Genomic DNA, 14,212 nt, shown 5'->3' with positions numbered 1-14,212 from the left:
CAATGTAGAATGACGGCAAAGGTCATTCAGTCTGCCCTGCTCATCCCTTGCAGGAATTGATTTCCCCTCCCCGCCCAAGCACACACGAACACTCTTTTGCTCGGCATCACTTGCGTGGGTTACAGAATGTTCATCGCAAACGCAACAGCTGGTGCTCGACTAAACGGAATGAATCAGATGCCACACTTGCAGAATGAGAATAACCCAAATATTAAAAAAAACATTTAAACCCCGTGAAGCAATAGGACTTTGCGTGGCTCTTATGCGCGCAGAAAACTAAGACAATACGGGGGACATTGCATGGGTGAGATTCTGCAAATCCCAGCCAATTAAAGCAGAAAGCAGCAAATCAAGAGATTTGGGTGGGTGGGTGGGCACGCATCGGATTAGGGCTGCTGAGCAGAATATAAAGGGAAACCTTCCATCTTCTCGCGCGCCAACTTGCCCGCTTCTCCTGCCAAAGCCAAAACGACCGATCGCCCACCTACTCCCCCACCCGGATCAACCTTCAGAGCAGCAGCCATGTCGGCCAGCATCAAAGTGTCGACCACCAAGAGGACGTCCACCCGCAGCAGCGCGGGGGGCCCCCGCGTCGTCAGCGGCGGCTTCAGCAGCCGCTCGTTCGGCGGCGGCATGGGGGGCAGCCGCTTCGGCGCGGGGGGCGGCTCCGCGTTCAGCCGCCGCAGCACGGCGCTCAGCGGCTCGTCGTACCGGGCCGGCTCGGTCGCCTCCAGCTTCGGCTACGGCAGCTACGGCAGCGGCGGCTACGGGGGTGGAGTGGGGGCGGCGGTGTCGGCCGCGGCGATGGCCTGCGCGGCCCCCGTGGACATCGACCGCACGGTGCTGCCCACGCGCGCCCAGGAGAAGGAGGCCATCAAGCATCTCAACGACCGCTTCGCCAACTTCATCGACAAGGTGGGGTGGGGGGGGCAGTGTTTGTCTCCACGAGAGTTAATGCCAAACTCGGATCGGATTCGCCCCCGCTCAAGCCAATCACCCCCCCCCCCCAACATTCCTGAGCTTACATTGCCTCTTCCTTTGTGTTATCGTCGTTTCAGGTGCGCTTCCTGGAGCAGCAGAACAAGGTGCTGGAGGCGCAGTGGTACGCGCTGCAGGAGAAGACCACGACCGGCTCCAGCATCGACGAGATGTTCGAGGCCTACATCAACGGGCTCCGGCGGCAGCTCGACGGCCTGGGCCACGACAAGGGCCAGCTGAACGGAAACCTGGGCCAGATGCAGGCCGTCGTGGAGGACTTCAGGGCCAAGTAGGTGGCTGCGTTGCCATGCGGACCGAACAAACATCGTTGAGGTGTGAAGAGTGGTTACCTTTGCAGGCAGGGAGGTGTTCCGAGTTGATATTTGAGCACAAGGCCCATATACTGCGTATCTCCCCACTGAGTTGATTTAATTTTTATGTGAATAATTTATTTAAAACAGGCGAGAGGCCACAGAGTCACACGGCTGCTCGTGTGGAAGGGAAATCGTGTGTGGGATGGCCTCATTCTGTAAAAGCCAGGAAAGCGTGTGTGGGATGGCCTCATTCTGTAAAAGCCAGGGGCAGTGGTGGCTATGCACGCCTGGCATCCGCCGCTTTGGAGGCTAAGGTTGGTGGATCACAGAGATTTGTAAGACTCCCAACCTACCAGGCCTGCAATATGGTCACGGAGATAGTGTCGGTTTTCTCTGGGTGCTCTGGTTTACTCCCACATGCAACACACATACAACAAAAAAAATCGCAATGCAAGACCCCCACAATGTATTGTGTCGTGCCAATCTGTGAGGCTTCTCTGAGTAAAGAAACACATGGCATTGTTGTCTGTAAGAGTGCTGCAGTTATTGTACCAGGTGTAGCGAACTGAGCTGTTGTGTAGGTGTGAAATTTAACTTCGTGTTTGGGCATTGATCCAATTACATAGGCTGGGCACTTCACAAAATTCGCATCAGCCAAGCTACAGACAGTAAACGTAATCTTCTGCTGATCTCGCTTCGGTGTCGGTCATATATATATTTTTAAAAATATGGGGGGAAACCCCCAAGACAAGACGACTCTTTCATTGACGTTTTAAAAGCAAAACTGAGCAGCCACAAAAATGAAATTCAATCTGCAGGATGTTTTCTCTACTAAAGAGACCCTTTTCCACAGGTACGAGGCTGAAATCTCCCTGCGCACGGAGAGAGAGGGCGAGTTTGTCTTTGCCAAAAAGGTGAGTGTGATCAAAGCCCGCGGTGTTTTTGGTGCTATAAAAACCCAAGGTTTTTTTGGTGCTAAACTAACCCACAGTGTTTTTGGTGGTATACAAACCCACGGTGTTTTGGTGCTATAAAAACCCGTGATGTTTTTGGTGCGAAACTAACCCACTATGTTTTTGGTGCTATAAAAACCCACGGTGTTTTTGGTGCGAAACTAACCCACGGTGTTTTTGGTGCGAAACTAACCCACGGTGTTTTTGGTGCTATAAAAACCCACGGTGTTTTTGGTGCGAAACTAACCCACGGTGTTTTTGGTGCGAAACTAACCCACGGTGTTTTTGGTGCTATAAAAACCCACGGTGTTTTTGGTGCAAAACTAACCCACGGTGTTTTTGATGCTATAAAAACCCACATTGTTTTTGGTGCTATAAAAACCGATGGTGTTTTGGTGCGAAACTAACCCACGGTGTTTTTGATGCTATAAAAACCCACGGTGTTTTTGGTGCAAAACTAACCCACGGTGTTTTTGATGCTATAAAAACCCACATTGTTTTTGGTGCTATAAAAACCGATGGTGTTTTGGTGCGAAACTAACCCACGGTGTTTTTGGTGCTATAAAAACCCACGGTGTTTTTGGTGCAAAACTAACCCACGGTGTTTTTGATGCTATAAAAACCCACATTGTTTTTGGTGCTATAAAAACCGATGGTGTTTTGGTGCGAAACTAACCCATGGTGTATTTTTTGTGCGAAACTAACCAACAGTGTATTTTGTGCAAAATTAACCCACGGTGTTTTTGGTGCGAAACTAACCCAAGGTTTTTGTTGCGAAACTAACTCATGGTGTTTTTGGTGCGAAACTAACCCATGGTGTTTTTAGAATTATAAAAACCCACGGTGTATTTGGCATTATAAAAACCCACCTTGTTTTTGGTGCAAAACTAACCCATGATCTTTTTAGGGCGAAACTACCCCACAGAGTGTTTTTGGTGCGAAACTAATGCGTAGTGTTTTTTACATCAAAATGTCAGTGATTTCCTACTCAATCGAGCATGGGATGTGCTCATCTCTTATTTGCAGCCCTAAACTAGTGTTGGAAATTCCACATTCCTGTCGTGGTGGTGGTGAGTCTATCCATAGGACACCCAATATTGACCACCCCACAAAATGGTGCTTATTTTATCAACGCTGGAGGGATGGTGAGCTGAGTTGATCCCCGACCAGGATTCTAACTCTTAATCTTCCGATTAATCACTCACCACTAGCCATTAAATATCACACCACTAAATTATATATATAAATTATTGACAAACGCCTGTGATTAGCGTTTTTTACACCGTTGTTGATTTGTATGTAAGCGCTGTTCATTGTTTATCCTGTTTGCAGTCAGTTCTGGCGTGGGATTCATGTCAATCACTTGTGGCTGTTTTTGCACTCGTTAGTTTTGCACATCCCCTCTGCAATGCAGAGTCCTGTAACTGCCACCACTGCCATTGGTCTTGGGCTGTGATCGTCCTTGTAAAAGAGCTGCTGAGCTCAATGGGCCACGTCGCACATTCTCCACTCTCTGCAGGACGTGGACGTGGCCTACCTGTCCAAGGTGGAGCTCGAAGCCAAACTCGACGGGCTCCAAGAGGACATCAATTTCCTGAGATCCATGTTTGCCCAGGTAAAAACGAAACGTAGCATCGTCGGCATGGGTTTCAAGGACCACGGTGCAAGCCATGAACTAAATCCGCTTTTTTTTCGTTGTAGATATGGGAAGCCACCCTATTGTCTGACCTGACACTCAAACTATTGTCCCAGAATTGCTCAACAGGACTGTGTGGGAACAAGTACTACATATGGACTGAAATAATTAAACATAGGTCTTTGAAACTGTAATCATCGTCGTCAACATCCTTCCTCTGCTGCAATGCAGAGGTCGCAAACGGGTTTTGATTTCTTACCCGTACCCGTACCCGGCCGCACCAGGGTCACAAATGGGTACCCGTACCCGGCTGGGTACCCGTACCCGGCTACCCGTACCCGGCTGGGTACGGGTAGCCGGGTATCGGGTAGGGTATAGGTATCGGGTACCCGGTTGCGACCTCTGCTGCAATGTCATCGGGTCGTCGGTGTACAAATCTTCTTCATGTCAGTCTCCTTCTTTCGTACGGCTGATGTACATGCAGAGCAACGACTATCATTTCACTTTCAGCTGGTCAAGCCAGACAACTGAGTCAGGAGCAGCGGAGTAGTATCCCTGTGATGTCTCCTTCGTATTTGTGGATCGGTCATTGCGTCGTAAAACGTTGCATGGTCTGTTCTAGATGGCCACAGTTGCACACTGGAGAATTGTAAAAAAAAAATTACATTTTCCATTTGTATCCGCATCTGCCTTGGTTTGCGCAGATGTGGTGTAGGGTGAACCATTAGCTTCGTGGAAGATCAAACCCAGGGATATTCCTGTCAATGGATCCTCCCATCTCTCCTCCTCCATCACGCTCAAGTCCTCACCTCTGTCTTCCAGATCCTTCCTCGACATTTCACCCCGTAATATTCTCGCACCATCCCCTCGGTATTCCCCCCCCCCCATTTTTCCATTTCATACAACTCCTTTATTGGGCGACTGTTTTCCTTTCCTCTCATCTGCCTCTTACATTTCGACCTTGCTCTCCTCCTTTCATTCGATAACTTCCTCTTACTTTGGCTTGAACATCTCTGGGGTCGTCTGTTTTCACTTGATCAAGTGAGTGTTAGCACGCTCTTTTGAAACTCATCAATCTCACCAATACTTACAATCTCATCAATCCATGTCTGTTTGCCATACATTTGAACGAAACTTTCCTCTCTACTTCCTACTTATTCGCTACTATAGCAATCCTCCACCACAGCACACGGTTCACTTCCACACGAGCGAAAGATCACGCGTGCAAACGCGCGAGCTTTTAAATCTACATTGAAAGCGAATTTCTTTGGAACTGCTTTTTTGCGTTCGTTTTTTGTCCTCCCACACCGATTTGCACGGTTGGCTACGTACAGTGCGATAGAAGTTCAACATACACGTACATACGTACAGCTCCGTGGGGTTCACCTAGTAAATGAAATAGTGACAAAGAATAAGCAAGCGCCATTCTTTTTACCGACCTTCGGCAGGAGCTCAGCGAGCTGGAGGCCCAGATCAAGCACACCAACGTGCTGGTGGAGATCGACAACAGCCGCAACCTGGACATTGACGGCATCATCGCCGACGTGCGTCACCAGTACGAGACCATCGCGGCGCGGAGCCGGGCCGAGGCGGACGCTTTCTACCAGGACAAGGTGGGGCGGCGTGCCTACTGGTGGCGGTGCTGTTATGGCAGTCTCTCTCTGTCCTCCTGTCCCTCTTTGTGTCTCTCTCTGTCCGTCTCTCTCTCTCTTTGTGTCCATCTCTCTCTCCGTCTCTCTCCCCGTTCGTCCTACCCATTTTCCTCTCGCACATTCGAAGAGGAGCCCACGCAGGGCCTTCACGGTTCGGGTGGTTTTCCACTGGCTATTTGCCATGCCAAGCCAGAACAATAGCCATGACACACGCAGGCCTCACAAGTCGTCTGAATATGGCTTGGGGCCAAGCAGGGCCAAGCAGCGCCGAGCATGGCTGAGCAGGGCCAGAGGCGGGGCTCATGATGCACGCATGGTGTACGACGTCAGGTCAGCACACCGTAGGGGACACAGCGTCACCGCGTCACCTGCACGTGTTTCAACTGCGCGCGGTGTCAGCGGCACGGCTTATGCAGTGGAAAAAAATAACCTGATGCCTGCTGAGCTGCACAAGGCTGGCTCAGCAGATTCATGGCACGGTTCACTTGTGCAGTGGAAACGATTTATCTCTCCTCCGTCTCTCTGAATGAGTCTCTCGATCGCGCCGTTTGTTGGCGAGTGGCGGCGTGAGCGAGCGCCTCTCCCGCCGTCGTGTGCGAACAGTTCCAGAGCCTGCACTCGGACAGCGGGAGGAACGATGAAGAGCTGCGCATGACCAGGAACGAGATCACCGAGCTCAACCGCCAGATGCAGCGCTTCCGCGCCGAGATTGAGGCCCTCAAGAAGCAGGTGAGGGGGGCATGCTGATGAGCGGCTCAACCGCCCGTGAACCGAGATGGATGCAGTTAAGAAGCCAGTGCTGAGCCACGTAGCGCGACAGTTTGGTTGATGGTGGGTCATCGTGAACCATCCGTTACAAAACAGATCGACAGCGAGAGTCGGTGCATGAACGCTTTCGAACCTAGTTGGGGCAGTTAATTTTTTTTTTAGAAAATCAGTGTTCACTCAAAAGAATGACACGTCCATGATCTGAAAATGTAGTCAGTTCAGAGTGAAAGCCAGGGCCCTGCAACAGTGCAGGAGCTACCGAGTGTGCCGGCGGTACTTCTGCACCGGGGGAGGGGAGGTGGGCTCACAGGCCTGTGGGGCTCAGATGCCGGGATACAAATAGGGAGAAGGAGAAATTGGATGGAGGGGGGGGGGGCCTGTGCCGACCCCACAACCTCTGCGCGTGCGACGTCCCGGGGGCGGTCCGCGTCTCACGTCCCCCCTCCCCAACCGCGCCGTCCGTCCTCGCAGCGCGCCAAGCTGGAGTCGGCCATCGCCGAGGCGGAGGGACGCGGAGAGGCCGACATCCGGGAGGCGAAGGCGGCCATCGCCCAACTGGAGGAGGAGATCCACAAGGCCAAGCAGGAGATGGCGCGGCACGTGCGCGAGTACCAGGAGCTCATGAACGTCAAGCTGGCTCTGGACATCGAGATCGTCACCTACCGCAAGCTGCTGGAGGGAGAGGAGTCCAGGTGCGTGGACACCTGCGCAACCGGTGCACAATTTCTTACCGGACGTTTGGCACGTAGCCGGTGGGGGACTGATAGTTGCAGCCACAGCAGCAGTGACTGTGAACGTGGTGTGCCGGGTGAAATGCTATTGTCTAGGTCACCAACGTAAACAGGTCCTGGCTGAAATCAAGTCGCGATGAACTCAATCTGCACATAAAAAGGTCTCTCTGGCCAAATGAGTAATGTGGCAGCGGTAATCTGACATTAGCAACCAATAGAAATTCCACATTGTTATGTTGGGGCCCACTCTCTCTATCAAATGACGCCACTGATGACTTGCCACAAAATGGTACAAATGTTATCAACCCCAGGGGGAAGATGATGGGCAGAACTGACCCTGCACTGGAATGTCAATTTGTGACCTTTTGACCTGCGAGTCGAGCCTGCCAGCCACAGCAACGCCCCTCCTGGGGCAATCTGCATTAGGTCGCGAGCTATCGTGATGCTGCAGGGGAACCCGTGCTCGGGCCGGGGTTAATTCAACCCAAACGGCACCCCCCCCCCCCCGCCGATCGTACCGCTCGCGACACGCGTTTCCCCCCTTGTCCCACCCACCGCGGGGCCCAGGCTGAACGTGATCACGCAGCACCTGACATACGGCGGAGGGCAGCAGATGCTGAGTCAAGGGGGAGGCGTCTACATGGCCGAGGGGGTCACGGGGGCCACCGTCAGCCGCAAGACCACGAGCACCGTCACGATGTCGTCCGGTAAAGCACGACACGGCACGGCATGGCACGGCGCGGGGAGGGCTCTCCCACTCCCACGTCGCCGCTACCGCATGTTAATGGCTCGCAGGCCATGCTGGCCATTAACAGGCGCTCGCAAACAGCACCTGCCTGCCCCATCAGTCAGTACGTGTATATGACAGATCCCTGTGCGTCCGTGTGTGTGCGTGTGTGCGGCTCATGTGCAGGTGGTTACGGTGGCGGAGTCACCTACGAGACTCTTTGAGGACACTCAGAGGAACGGTCGGAGTCGACACAGCAAGCCTGAAGCTTTCCTATACTCGCGCTAATCAGGGGGGCAGTGAGGGGAGAAGTGGGGAACTTACGGCTTATGGGCTATATCCTTGCGGCCCATGACCTCGTGAAGGCCACTACTTTAATAAGGCCCTCAAATGACATTTATCGATCACTGCATGCACCTTAACTGCACTGATCGGGTACACAAGGGGGATTTTCGGACATGGCAACAACGGCGTGTTTCTAACCTTGTCCGTGATAAATCAACTCTGTCACAGCGAAGGGCCTCTTACTTGCCATTTCAGTGGCCCGGGTCACTCTTGCAAACAAGACACACCCTCTCGGCCTCTTGACTGCTCACCAGGTTAAACAAAACAAAACTAAATCTAAACTCTGGCAGACGCGACCGACACGTGCGGGGTTAGAATGCGTGGCCAGCCAAAGGGGCCCCATTCAGCCCTCGGCGTGGAGACGGGCTCCCCCCACCCACGCACTTGTCAATCGTCGCGCTTCAACCGGGAGCAGTGAGTGGGCCACGTGGGTGGCCGCGATTGCACGGCGAGACACGACGGCACGCGGACGCGGACGTGCGGCGGCAGAGGCCAACGCACGAGACGCGTCGCACGGTTGGCTACGTACGGTGCAAAAGAAGTTCGACGTACATACGTGCTTCTGCTCGGATCGCACATTCAGGGTTTCGCGCTGTTGGGGTTCTTCATGGCCTCGCTACAAGAGCTGGGCAGTGCGACAGGTATGCAGGTGCAGCACGGGCAGACACTACCAGGCTAACATGCGTATGTACGCACGCGCGCATAAGTGCACACGTACGTAGGCACGCTTGCACACGTAAGAACGCACGCCATGACAGGCGATCAAAGCTCACGTTTGAACAGCTCTGGCCAAAAACGCGATGGCATGTTCTAAACAGAACAATGGTCACAATAAGTAATAGTGCCTTTCACAACAAACTGGTAATTCCGCAAATAAAAGCTTACTTAAAAAGGGGAAATGTGTCTTTAAACTTCTGCAATCAATGCTAATGATTAGAATTGTAAGATTTTAAACATATACACACACAATTTCGGATGTGATGTGAAAACATTGGATTGGGAAGGTAATTTTTAAAAAATAGCAATTTGGACCATGCCGCCAGCACACACAACAGACCACCCTTGCGAATGACGTCAGGGGATTCTTAATAAACGTCCACTGTGAAGCAGACAGTGCTCGTATTCAATACATACCTCAATACGGTCATTAGTATGGTCACTACACACCGGCGTATTAACCAGGGCGGCTGCTGGAATTCGAACCGCGAGCCTCTGCAACGATCAGCGAACGCGTCGCGTCAGATCGCTAGGGCCGCGTCACAGCCCGGTTCCAGAGGAGACGGGCGCTCACGGCGCTCCCGCGGCGGTCGAACCCCGCGGCCTAATGACAAACGCACGCATCGAACGCTCGGCCCCTCCCCTGCAACTCGCCCAGAAAGCCCGGACAAAGTCGACGATTCGTCGCTTCCGATGGGACGGGACGGGACGTGACGTGGCAGAGGCCGGTGGCTTCGCCGTGGACGCCAGACCAGGGCCACGCGCACGATAACGACCGCGGGAAAAGTTGCACCACGAGAGGCCGAGAAGCCTGCGTCACGCGCCGTGAAATATGCACAACCCTTACTGTGTATTTCGTGTCGCGCTAAAAACCCCCACCCCCCCCCCCCCGCTTGTTTGTTTGAGATAAACCCTGCTTGGTTTGCGTGTGTCACATGACTGTCACCGTTTTATACAATAAACAGTTTTTAAAGCTTCTATGATGGTGGTGGTGGTCGCTTAAAACTCTCTATCACATGGGAGTGGTGATGTGTGGTTAAACAGCAACCGTGACCAACACAGCATTGGGAGGCAGGCCCTCATCCAGCAGTGGATTGACAAAAAACGCGGCTGGCTGTACGTGGACATTACCATGCAGTTGCTTGAAGTAGCAGTTGCTTGAGTGGTCAGTGGGGTTCCCACCAAATTATTGGGATAGTGAACTTCATGGCTCTATTTTTCTCTCTGTACCATCCTACAAAAAATTATTTATTTCACCCATGACTAACGTGTAAGAGATTCTCGCAACATTTTTCACATATGATATATTTTTTCAATGACATTGAAAATTATCAAACATTTAAAAATGAAAAACTTTTACAATTTTAATTTTTTTTACAAATGTTATAACATAAAATTCTGAGCAACAATTGTCCATTTTACCTTCCAGAGTTTTTTTTGCATTGCTCACAGGTGAAATGAGGTGCCCAGGGTTTGTCTTGATTCCTGACAGGCATGCCGAAATATGTCTTGTAGGCCTCGCACATCTTAACAGATGCGTCCACAGAGTACTTTTTCACTCTTGTCTTGATAAATTGGCCGCAGACATCGCTAAATGTGTCTGCCAGATGCTTCCAGCCTCTCGATGCCACCTCAGAAAAATGCAGATATGTATCCACATAGGCACCTCTAACTAAATTGAACTGGTGGGCTTAAGGCCTCTGTATTTATACGACTATTTATATTACTGGAAAGTTACAGAATGTTCTACAAGTTAATTCAAATTTACTCAGCACTGAATCTATCTGGAATGTTCTGGAAAAAGAGGTAAATTTCAAAATATCACTGTCCTGGTCACAAAAGCAAAGTTTGTAGGTGAATAATAGACATTTTCTGTACTTTTGAGGCATAATCAATTAGGAAAAAACACTTACTACCCAGGAGAAAAAAAACTAAAATTGTTACACAATGTTACACAATGTAGTACTGTGCTTGTTTAACCAGGAAAGCCTATCTGAGCCTCGTGACTCATTTTTGCCAGAGGGTCCTGACACGATTCCAAAACAGGGGGCGATGATTGCTACGTATATTCCCAAGTAATTCGCAGGTCACGTTTTGAATTTGGCAAATTTGTATGTACAGTGAGGGAAAAATACAAATAGGCTTTACCCCCCTTCTGGCAATACAACAGGAGGTTTTTAACATGTTCGAACACCAAATAGATACCTATTGCAAGGCATCAAGTCTACATTAACCACACATACTTGTGGCTAAACATGCAAACAAACATGCTCTTATATGCCTTGTCTATCAAACTTATTGGCCTACACCATAGATATAACTGCTCAACCCGAACTATTAAGGCTTTGTATATATGTACGTTGAATTTCTTTCGCACTGTACGTAGCCAACAGTGCTTTGTATGTATGTTGAACTTCTTCCGTACGGTATGTAGCCAAACATTCTATGTATGTACGTACACTGAACTTCTTTCACACCATACGTAGCCAACCGAGCTCATCGGAGGCACGACCGAATTGGACCGCGACACCGACACACGGTGGCCCACTCTTGCAATCGGTGTCACGGGATTTTTGAACATCCACTGCGAAGCAGACAGTGTGAATTATTACGGTCGTTACACAGAAGCGCAGAATTAATCAGGGCGGCCGCTGTGTTCGAACGGCAATCGTCTGCAACAATCGCCGAGCGTGCTACCGCTGAGCCCCCACCGCCCCCTCCCCGCCGGTTGTAAAATAATCAGAATCGAAATCTTTATTTAGACTGGAGGAATCTGATGAGCTATGAAGGGGTGGGTCAGAAAGTTGCAATACAAAAGTATTTTAAAGGTAAGCAAGAAGTCACCAAAATAATTACGTAAAAATAAAGTGTACAAGTGTAAATTCCAAAAGTATATCACTTCCTTCCGATTTTTCAACAATAAATGCAAGCCTGGGCAAGGCCGCAAAACAACAACAGTCCGAGACCATAGGAAGACAACACAAAAGTCCCTAAATAAAATTGCACATTAAAATGTAACCATCGATAGAGGGATAAGGATCAACGTTGCAAATCACATTGGCAAATATGGTTGTATCCAGCATTAATCTTATGCTTCAGGATGTTTTTTTGAAGGAAAATTCACGATGCCAAGGGAAGAAAACAAGGTTGTTTTTGAAACTCAGGTGCTGCAACGGCAAAAGGATTTGCCACCTATTCCAAAGTTCGTTCTTGGGATAGTCAAAAGCGAGCTTGTGTAGGACGCACGGCTCGAAGTGAGACCGCACTCGAAGGGACACGGCACTTGAAGGGACACGGCACTTGAAGGGACACAGCCCTCGAAGGGACACGGCCCTCGAAGGGACACAGCGCTCGCAGGGACATTGCTCAACGGGACATGGCGAACAGTCGAGACGAACGATGGGGGGAGAGAAACGTGCCAGAGAGGGGCGCCCACCACAGAGGCGGATCTCTGATGTCATCGAGTGCAAGTGCTCGGTAGATTATTGCATCGATTGAATGTGGATAATGACGACGATGATGGTGGCAGTGATGTGGAACATCATTTTTAGAACGTTTATTTGTAATGGCTAATAGCACCTCCCCAGCAACAGTGTCGGTTCCGCACGCAGAGTGATCACGCGTCACCAGACCCCCCTGCCACTTAACAGCAACGACACAGCCGCCTGCTTGGAATTCACCCCCCCCCCCCCCCCAATATAGATAATAAGAGATGTGTTACGTGCGCCGTATTCAGCGAGACGAAAGCACGGGCGGCACTGACAAAACCAAAACTGAACGTGAGGAGCAGAAGAGAAAATAAATGTTTTTGGGTGCGGTCTGAAAAGCACAAATTGTCAAGGCCTCAGTTGGCATAGACTGCTCCAGACCACGGGGCGGGTGGGGGGGATTGCAGACAGACAGCTCCGTTCTGCTGTGCTAAGCCGAGTGGATCTCACACCCAGCAGCAGGTCCATCGCAGGTTTCGTGATGGCACACATGGGTTCAATGGCGTCGCTCAGTTAAGTTGGGTGACCACTTGCCTTTGCCGTACTATAAGTCTACCGCGACCTGCAAAGGACATGGACCCATACCATTGCTGAATAGAGACCTCCCCGCAACGTGTTCATCCAGCAGTCGATTGGCCGCACACATCGCTGGTGAACACAGCCGCAAGATAATTATGAACAATGGCCTCCCTCAAGGCTCGCTCGGCACTCGCACCCTCACTATTTAACAATACTCGATACAAAATACTCTGACAGCTTATCGACTGTTATTGGAGGCATATTTCCTTCGCTGGAGACTCGGACCACATCCCTCCTAAACCACCTGAACAATCGTGCAGCAGATGCCACCCTTAATGTGTTCTTGTGCGGTAGACCAGTGTACTACGACCCCACGGCCAAGTATCTAAGAAATATCATGGACAAGAATCTGAACTTCAAGCACCACATCAAACAGATGGCTGAAAAGACCAAATCAAGAATGGCCGCGCTATAGAAACTTGCAGAAATTACCTTGGGTGCCTTAAATGATGTGCTGCGAAAATGCCGCCCTCTCACTGATTATCTACTCCGTGGCAGAGTACTGCGCTCCAGCCTGATCTGGGATCTCGTACAAAAAAAAACACAACATGCACAATTAAATAATGCAATGCGCATCAGAATCAGAACACTGAAACAGACACCAATTCCATGGCTCGCTGTTTCTGGTGAACATTCTGCCACCAAACATCTGCAGAGACCTGCAAACAGAAAAGGAGAGGGGACACCTATTGTTGTGGCCCAGGCTCTACCCCTCAACCAAGGCCTCAAAAGTGTAACCTCACCACTGAATCAAGTCCCAATCTCCCTTCTGGGATTGCGCTGTTGTCACCATCCTAGAGTCCCACCCAGATACCGAACAAAGTTGGCTAAACAGAGTGGAACAACGCAGACATCCAGAATAAATACGTCATTCGACACCCGAACATTGCACCTCCTGGCATTGACATTGATGGTGCAACCTTCAATCGCATCAGAACATCAACAGTAGCTAGCAGGCCTCGACATTTAGCTTCTAAACATATTGCTTCTGTCATGTATCTATGTTTGTTGAACTTCTTTCGCACCATACGTGGCCAACCATGCTAACCGGAGGTGCGGGGGCAGGACAGCAAGAATAGAATTCGTGGATTGGTCATGGCTGCTGATGATAACGGTGCCCATTAATGTCATCTGGATGGGCAAAATCGAATTTGTGTAATCCTCACTCGCATAGTCCGTCGATGGATGGGGGCCTCTGCACACCGCATCAGCCATCGGGATAGTTTGGCCATATTTCACCACGCCGTTGGGTGAAAGTTGGTGAAAGTGGCAAGGTGGGAGGGGGGCGGGTGTCACGGGCACCCGGGACAAGTGTCAGACATGA

At 50.6% G+C, this 14,212-nt stretch overlaps 1 protein-coding gene and 1 long non-coding RNA gene across 2 annotated transcripts in view; one reads left to right on the top strand and one right to left on the bottom strand.

Moving 5' to 3' along the window:
- The window catches only part of LOC144724611 (uncharacterized), a 60,835-nt gene that overhangs the window by 31,664 nt on the left and 14,959 nt on the right, over positions 1 to 14,212 (bottom strand). The window lies entirely within an intron of this gene.
- LOC144724605 (keratin, type II cytoskeletal 8-like) lies at positions 424 to 9,799 on the top strand. Its single transcript, XM_078603878.1, has 9 exons — positions 424 to 915; positions 1,059 to 1,267; positions 2,146 to 2,206; positions 3,765 to 3,860; positions 5,330 to 5,494; positions 6,137 to 6,262; positions 6,773 to 6,993; positions 7,600 to 7,739; positions 7,946 to 9,799. The coding sequence occupies exons 1-9, from the start codon at positions 523 to 525 to the stop codon at positions 7,981 to 7,983; spliced, it is 1,449 nt and encodes a 482-aa protein (XP_078460004.1). The 5' UTR covers positions 424 to 522; the 3' UTR covers positions 7,984 to 9,799.

This window comes from Lampetra planeri, chromosome 21 (assembly GCF_965212315.1).
Source record: "Lampetra planeri chromosome 21, kcLamPlan1.2.h2, whole genome shotgun sequence".
Classification (NCBI taxonomy): Eukaryota; Metazoa; Chordata; class Hyperoartia; order Petromyzontiformes; family Petromyzontidae; genus Lampetra; species Lampetra planeri.
The sequence above is the reverse complement of the archived record's forward strand: the minus strand, read 5'-3'. Positions and strand labels throughout refer to the sequence as shown.

Coding starts and splice junctions, on each gene's coding strand:
- LOC144724605 (XM_078603878.1), top strand. CDS start 523: ATGTCGGCCAGCATCAAAGTGTCGACCACCAAGAGGACGTCCACCCGC. Junction 5,495..6,136: donor ACGCTTTCTACCAGGACAAG/GTGGGGCGGCGT, acceptor GTGTGCGAACAG/TTCCAGAGCCTGCACTCGGA. Junction 7,740..7,945: donor CACCGTCACGATGTCGTCCG/GTAAAGCACGAC, acceptor GCTCATGTGCAG/GTGGTTACGGTGGCGGAGTC.